The following is an 8,258-nucleotide window of genomic DNA, read 5'->3' on the forward strand; positions in this document are numbered from 1 at the left end:
AATAAATAAATAGAAATTGTTTTTCTACCTTTGTCTTATCTGGTTTCTGCTCTCCTCATCTTTTTGTCAATATCTTCCTTTCATCTTTTGTCCTTCTGTGCCACTTCCAGAAACTGTATGCCTCCCCCTTCCATCTTTCCCTTCATCCTCATTGGTCTGGCATCCTTCTTCTTCCATTCCCTCCTTCAATGGTCTGGCATCTCTCTCCTCTCTTCTTCCCTTCTCTCTCCCACACCCCATGGTCTAGCATTTCACTATCTCATCTTCCTTCCCCCCACTTCCATCAGCATCAGCCCCCTTTCTTTCCCTCCAACCCAATTCCATCCAGTATCCTTCCCTTTCCCTGCACACAATTCCATCAGCATCTGCCCCCTTTTTCTCCTCCACCACCCTTCCATACCATGCTGCCCCCACCATCCTTCCCACCACCCTTCCATACTACCCCACCCCCTTTCTCTTCCTCCACCACCCTTCCATACCATCCTTCTCACATCCCTTCCATATCACCCTGCCCCCTTTCTCTTCCTCCACCACCTTTCCATACCATCCTGCCACCTTCCTCTTCCTCCACCACCTTTCCATACCATCCTGCCTCCTTTCTCTTCCTCCACCACCCTTCCATGCTCCTTTCTCCCCCTCCAAACATTGCTGCTGGCTCTGCCCTCTGAGCTCCTTTGCCCGAAAGCAGCATTATAACAGCTGACGGCAACGGGCCCCCCTCCCGGCATCAACCGCAATGCAGCCAAATCTGTTACTGAAAGGTCCCGCGATGACTGCGTCTGCCGGTCCATCCCCCTCCGACGTCACTTCTTCCGGAGCAAATAAGTGATGTCAGAGGAGAATGGACTGGCAAGAGCAGTCATCGGGGGGCCTGTTGTGGTTGATGCCGGGAGGGGGGCCCATTGCCGCTGATGCCGGAAGGGGGGCCTGCTACCGTTCATGCCGGGGGGGGGGGGCTTTGCTATTGATGGCAAGGTGAGTTGTCCTCCTTCAGCGGGCCCCCCTCACAGTTTCAGGCCCTAGGCATGTGCCTAGTGTGCCTATTGATTAATCCGGCCCTGCACACATCTACCACCCTTTCTGTAAGAAAGTATTTCCTTAGATTACTTTTAAGCCTATCACCTCTTAACTTCATTCTATGCCCTCTCACTCTGGAGTTTTTTCAATTGAAAGAGACTCGCCTCATTCATATTTATGCCACATAGGTATTTAAACATTTCTATCATATCTCCCCTCTCCTGCCTTTCCTCCAAAGTATACATATTGAGATCTTTAAGCATGTCCCCATACACCTTATGACGTAGACAACCAACCATTTTAGTTGCCTTCCTCTGGACTGACTCCATCCTGTTTTTATCTTTTTGAAAGTTTGGTCTCCAGATTTGTATACAATATTCTAAACTAGTCTTTAAGCCCGTTACATTAATGGGTGCTAGAATATATGTCTATCTGTCTTTCTGTCTCTCTCTCCCGCGGTCTTTCTTTCTGTCTATCTCTCTCCCTGCCCCTGTCTCTTTCTTATTTTCTTTCTGTCTCCCTCCCTCCCACTATCTGTCTTTCTTTCTATCTGTCTCTCTCCCTGCCCCCTATGCAGCAGCATTTCTACCCCCCTTCCATTTCCCTATGTAGTGGCCACATCAGCATTCCCTCCCCCTCCATTTCCCTGTGCAGCAGCATTTCCCCCACCCCACTTTCCTGTGCAGCATTTTCATTGCTCCCTTGGCCCAGTAGCACCTCTTCCCTGCTCCCCCTGCCCCTCTTCATTGCTCCCCCGGCCCAGTAGCACCTCTACCCTACTCCCCCTGTCCCTCTTCCCTGCTCTCCTTGTCCAGTAGCATCTCTTCCCTGCTCCCCCTGTCCCTCTTCATTGCTCCCCCAGCCTAGTAGCTCCTCTTCCCTGCTCCCCCTGTCCCTTTTCACTGCTCCCCCGGTCCAGTAGTACCTCTTTCCTACTCCCCCGGTCCAGTAGCACCTCTTCCATGCTCCCCCTGACGTCGAATGCGCCTATTATTAACTGGATGCAACATTGTTATGGCGACCGTCTAACGTGTCTACTATGTAAGGTGTTTAAAAAATACATGCCACGGTTGCTTTTTGTTTAAGCTTGTGCAGTACAGATCCTCAAGTTCCGCTGAACTTTGAAACTTTTTTTTACACTTCCCTTAAGTTAAGAGGCAGCTGCTTTAAGGCTAACGGCTCCCTTACTTATTTTGAGAATTTTATTTTTTAGTTCAAAGCCGCTGTCGCGGCTCCTCTCTCGATCCCCGCCTGAGTCGGAAGTCTTCTCCGATGCTGGTGCAAATCAAGAGAGGAGCTGCGGCAGTGGCTTTGAGCTAAAAAGAACTTTGTCGGGTAATTGCAAGTGTTCCGGAGCCAGCAAGCCCGCTGCGAGAGAGAGAGAGAGGGAGATGCGTGGTAAGCGCACATGCGCACTCTTGCCGGCCACAGCCTGACAGATCAGGGATCAGGGAACACGGCGATAAGAGTGCGCATGCACGCTTAGCATTTTATTATAGTAAGATGAGGTATCACCAGAGTCTTATACAAGAGCATCAATACCTCTTTTTTCCTACTAGCCATACTTCTCCCTATGCATCCTAGCATAGGGAGAGGTATGGCCAGTATACCAGATAGCAGGCTTTGCATAATACTGCAACGAAGCTGGTATTTGGGAAAAAAGAGATTTGATCATGCTAGCCCTTGCCTGATTAGATTACACTGGTTGCCAGTAAATGCACATATTTATTTTACACTTGCATGCTGGGTATATAAAATGTCTGGATTTGTCCAGACTATTTGATTGGCTTGTTTTCTTTTCCTTGAGGAAAACGTCTGGGACACTGTGCTACCGGGATACAAGCTATACGGAGGACAGAGTAGGTCAAAAAGGTGAGGGTATTGCCCTATACATCAAAGAGGGAATTGAGTCTATCAGAGAGAACACACTGGAAATGAAAAATAAGATAGAGTCTCTATGGGTCAAAATTCTAGGAAAAAATGGAACAGAATCGAAGGTTGCATCTACTACTGGTCGCATCTACTACTGACCCCCAGGGCAGCCAAAGAAATTGATGTAGAAATGATGGATGCGCCTAAGTAGGTGTAGTTAGTGCTGGAAATGACCTTAGGTGTGTTAAGGCACATCCATAGTAGAGAGTTGCGTGGGGACAGAAATCCCACCCATCCCCGCCAGGATCCTCTCCGTCCCCGTCAGGATCCTCTCCGTCCCCACCCATCCCTGCCAGGATCCTCTCCGTCCCCACTCATCCCCACAAGGAATTACCTCAATCCCCACCCGTCCCCATAAAAAGCAGCAATTACTTCTGACAGGATCATCAATTCCACAGTTTCTTTTGTGTTTGCGGTGCTGTTTTCATTGTGGAATCTCTTTGGTGGAACCCTTTTTTGTTTTCTGTTCAGGTAATTAACTTATAAACCCCCTCTTTTACTAAGGCTGACGTGTCCATTATATTATATAGACGAACCCTGCTTCCAAAGCCTTCCATCACCGTGGGAGTCCTGTTGGCTAGTGGGGGGTCCCCATGGAAGTCCCGTGGGCCAGAGGGGGGTCCCCGAGGGAGTCCTGTGGGTTAGGGGGGATTCCCGCGTGATCCCTGTGGGGCCCGCGGGATTCTCGCGATCCCCGTAGGCCTTTAAAACTCCAACCCACATTTCTAGTGCCTACCTTTGACAAAAGCTACAATTCTATACACAGTGCCATTATGCAATTGACACACAATCAGTGGCTGTTGATTAGGTGGCTGCTGATCACGGCACCATTTACAGAATCTGACCCTTAATGCTTATAGCACTAATGCCCCTCATTCACTCCCCCCTCACTAACCACAAGAAAAGAGGATGCAAGCCGCAACTTGTGCTCTACACACCTCTAAGTACATTTCATTCAATCAAAAATCAAACAATTGGATTTACAGATACCATCTGGCTCCCGAAAAAGAAGGACAGATTGAGACATTTGGGGTAAAACCCAGATGTCACAATCCATCCTCCTTTTATGGAGCCATATGGTAACCCTAACAGAGGGGATATTTGTGCTGCAAAAACTCAAGTGACCACTGCAACTAACATTTATATTTTTCCAGAGCATAATGTCCCTCTCAGGCAGAAAGAAGTCCTGTAACTGTTCACTGTTTTGAAATCTCAGCTGTCTCTTGTTAAAACAATGAGTGTCTCACTGACTACTGTAGAATTGCTGAGAGAGACCTCATGATGAGCTGTTAAGGGGAGACTCTTGATAAGAAACAGGCTGCACATCATCAATCTTTATAATATACAGGGGGGTCCAAAAATCTATGCACATGTCAATAGTGGTTATCTATGCCCGTTCTCAAAATCTGAATTGAATTATGGGAGCAATGTATTTGCCCCCCACCGGCTGTATGTATAGAAATCATAAGAAATCCTGAAAGTTTATTTAAAAACAAGTCTCATTGCTCCCATATATGTCTACAAAATTGTTTCAGAAATGGATGGATCAATAGAAAGGAAAGCAATTGATCTACGGTTTCCAGGACTTCGTTTTTCCACGACACTTCCAAGTTTTGATCCAGATTACTGCCCTTCTTTTGTGAAACTTAATAAAGTCCTCCACAGGGCAAGGATCGGCTATTTGCCCGTGCAGGAACAAAGATTTAAAATGATCGAAACATCGGATAAAGGATTGCCGTCCGTGGGAGAACTGCAGGGTTTTACCATCATCTCTAGACTATTCATGAAACTTACTCCCGCCTGCCCTTCCCCCGAGATTCAAAAAAAGTGACGTGTCTGGCCAAGTCACTGCCGTCCCAAATCCTACCGCCTGTAAACACTTCCAAGTGCAAGCAACAAATCCAACGCAATCTGCAGTGAAGAGAAAACAGAAAAAAAAGACTGCAGACGGGTGTACAATGATACAGGCTAAATTTATGAAACCCCCCCAAATCATGAACGCGGTCAAAGTTACCACCTTGAACCATATCAAAGGAGCCGACACGGTCCGCGTTTCGGTGAACACGCCTTCATCAGGGGGGTCCCAGGCGGAGTATTCCAAGAGATTGTTCCACTGCTACCTGTGTTTCCTTCGGTTGGCTAAGTTTTTTGTTTGCGGATTGGTTTGGTATCTTTATCCACCTGGGACCCCCCCTGATAAAGACGTGTTCACTGAAACACACTTTCATGTGCATCATCGTTTAAGATCTCCCCTGCGCACGCGCCCCCTTCCTCCCTCCCTCCCTCCCTCCTTTGCCTCTCTCACCATAGTCTGACTCCTGGTTCTTCGTGCAGCTTCTGCTGCTGGAACAACCCATGGCCGCCTCCGCCACCGGCAACCCCCAATAAGTGCAAGTGAACGACGGCTAAACAAGAGGAGAGAGGGACTTCGGACAGGTGCTCGGTTCCGAGAGTCCGAGCGCAACGTCTCGAGAGCGTCTGCCCAGCCGCCTCCCGGCTCCGTTGCCTTAGCGGGAGGGAAGGAGGGGGGGGGGAGGGGCGGTTGCCATGACAACGGAGCGCCCACAGGGTCCGAGCGCGGCTTCCCCGGCCCTACGCAGTCCTCACCACGGAGCAGCAGGTAGGGGGTGGGAGCCCTTAGAGCCGAGGCTGGCGTTTCCCCCCGGTTAGGCCAGGGGAGAGGGCTTCCTTGCTTAAGCCGGACTTTAATATCAAAATCATTCAACTGACCCGCGTTGGTAACAAAATTCATGGAGAGTGATCAAAATAAAGTTTATAAAAATACTCAGAGATATGGAACTCTGTAGGGAAGAGTTCACCTTCCAGTCATTGTTGTTTTATAAAAACACAGAATGTTGCTTAATTCAGTCTCAAAAAAACTTTCATAATAAAGATTTATAACGTATTTGAGAGTCCCTGTGTGTTATAATATGTTTTGAAATAACACTTAGTCCTGTTTAAGCTAAGTGTTATTTCAAAACATATTATAACACACAGGGACTCTCAAATACGTTATAAATCTTTATTATGAAAGTTTTTTTGAGACTGAATTAAGCAACATTCTGTGGAGTTAGTGATCAAAGTTTTTATAAAACAACAATGACTGGAAGGTGAACTCTTCACTCAAGGGAGGTATTCAAGCCTTCCCTACAGAGTTCCATATCTCTGAGTATTTTTATAAACTTTATTTTGATCACTCTCCATGAATTTTGTTACCAACGCGGGTCAGTTGAATGATTTTGATATCATAGCCTATTTCTGACCTCAGGTCTGTAATCATTGTCCCTGAATCTCACAGCAAATTTATAAGCCGGACTTTATGCAGGTGCAGGGGAAAGCCATCGTGTGATCACACCTTCAGAGTTTCTAGACCCGTGTTACACGGAAAGGTGGTGCCCTACAATGTCTTTTGTACCTGGTTATTTAAAGGGTAATATTTAAAAGGAGGAGAAGAAAGCAATACCACACTCATAAGTGGTGAAAAACCAGAATAAGGTATATGATGTAAAATACAACCGAAAAAAAGGACAACCTACCTACCTATCTTCCTTCCCCTCCCCCCCCAAAAAACAACAAAAAACAAAAAAACCCACCCCAACAACCCTGGAGCAACCTTTTAATGAAGCAAAATACTATGATGCCCTGAAAAGCCAGAACACAGTAAGTCAAACTTTAACATGGCAAATGTCCTGCAGTTACTATGTATGCCATTTAACAGTGGGATGCATTTTATAGTTTTGACAGCTTTAAATAGCTTTGTGTCATCTGCAAATCCAATTCTCTGATCATTTATAAATAAGTTAAATAGCACTGGTCCCAGTGGCACTCCACTATCCACCCTCCTCCATTGAGAAAAATGACCATTTAACCCTACCCTCTGTTTTCCGTCCATTAATCAGTTCCTAAAACCACAACAGAACATTGCTTGCTATCCCATGACTTTTTACTTTTCTCAGGAGCCTTTCATGAGGAACATTGTCAAAAGATTTCTGAAAATCTAGATACATTACATCAACCAGTTCACCTTTAGCCACATGTTTATTCACGCTTTCAAAGAAATGAAGCAAATTGAAGAGGCAAGACTTCCCTTGGCTATACCCATGCTGACTCTGTCCCATTAATGTTTGACTAACCCCCTGTTTTACTAAGGTGCGCTATGCGTTTTAGCGCACGCTAAATATACACGCGCGCTAACCACTAATGCATCCATAGACTAACATGTACATGTTAGCATTTAGCATGCACTAAAACGCTTAGCGCACCTTTGTAAAAGGAGCCCTATGTGGACTGTGAAAAATTGCAGGAAGACAGAATCCAAATGGCATATGAAATTTAATGTGTAGAATAATCCACCAAAGCGACAAAAAGATTGTGGAACAGAAGATTGGATGTACCAGTTTGTAGTTTAATAAAGTGTCCAAACAACTTGAAAACAGTACACAAAGGGTGTATACAGTCACAAATGACCCACGGGATAAAAAACAAATAAGTCATATATAACATATAAGTCAAAATAAAAATGACCCAACCCAGGCCGTGTATCGGCAAAATAAAAATGCCTTCCTCAAGGAACTTCCTTGTCTGTCTCACATATAAAAACATAAAAAGTCACAAAACATCAAAGTAGTTAAGAGGCTACAAACAAGCCGCACAGCTCACAAGGCTCCAATGTAGGCTGCTGTCATCATAGTTACCTGATGCTAGGGTCCACCTTACGAGTCAGCACCCAAGAAAACGATCTGGGTGTCAGTGTAGACCAGGGGTGTCCAACCTGCGGCCCCATGAAGTATTTTATGCGGCCCCGGTTGAGGGGGATGCAGTGTTTTCCTCTACTGCCCCCAGGTGTTTACCGTCTTGTCGGCTCCCTCTGTCTTGCTGCAGCGTTTGCGTGGCCCCAGAAATTTTTTTTTAATGGCCAATGCACCCCAGGGAAGCCAAAAGGTTGGATAACCCTGGTGTAGACATTATGCTGAAAACCGTCAGCCTCAGCATTTTCCGTTGGCCTAACCAATGTCAGCAAAGGCCTATGGATCATATCATTCATGTCTGACCTTAGGGCATGTCGTTGAAAACAGCCTTAGCTAGCCTAAATTAAATCAGTGCTTAAAGGTAACAAAGGACCTCACAGCGAAGAGGTGCTAAAGACAGCTAAGATGTGTTAATGTCTGGTGCTTAGGCGCAGATAGCTAAGATTAATCAGAAACCATTGTCAGAGGCATACTGGAAATTACATTTGACTCCAGTCTGTAAGGGACAGGTTTAGAGAATGACACGGGGAAAACTCTGTCCACGTCACTGCCCTGTCCCCA

General features: G+C 46.2%; 1 protein-coding gene across 9 annotated transcripts in view; it reads right to left on the bottom strand.

Annotated features, from left to right (window-relative positions):
* Positions 1–5,490, bottom strand: part of LOC117355504 (A-kinase anchor protein 5-like) — a 114,055-nt gene extending 108,565 nt beyond the window's left edge. For 6 of the 9 annotated variants that reach the window (XM_033934178.1, XM_033934175.1, XM_033934174.1 and 3 more), the window contains exons 1-2: positions 4,964–5,079; positions 4,744–4,860 (exon numbers count right to left, since the gene is read on the bottom strand). In XM_033934178.1, coding sequence (XP_033790069.1) covers positions 4,744–4,860; positions 4,964–4,976 — 130 coding nt within the window. In that variant the 5' untranslated portion in view covers positions 4,977–5,079. Of the gene's footprint in view, positions 1–4,743; positions 4,861–4,963; positions 5,100–5,254 lie in introns of those variants that run through there. The other 3 variants (XM_033934171.1, XM_033934173.1, XM_033934177.1) reach the window with 3 other exon arrangements.
* Between the last annotated feature and the right edge of the window lie 2,768 nt (positions 5,491–8,258).

Source organism: Geotrypetes seraphini, chromosome 2 (genome assembly GCF_902459505.1).
Source record: "Geotrypetes seraphini chromosome 2, aGeoSer1.1, whole genome shotgun sequence".
NCBI classification, from domain to species: domain Eukaryota; kingdom Metazoa; phylum Chordata; class Amphibia; order Gymnophiona; family Dermophiidae; genus Geotrypetes; species Geotrypetes seraphini.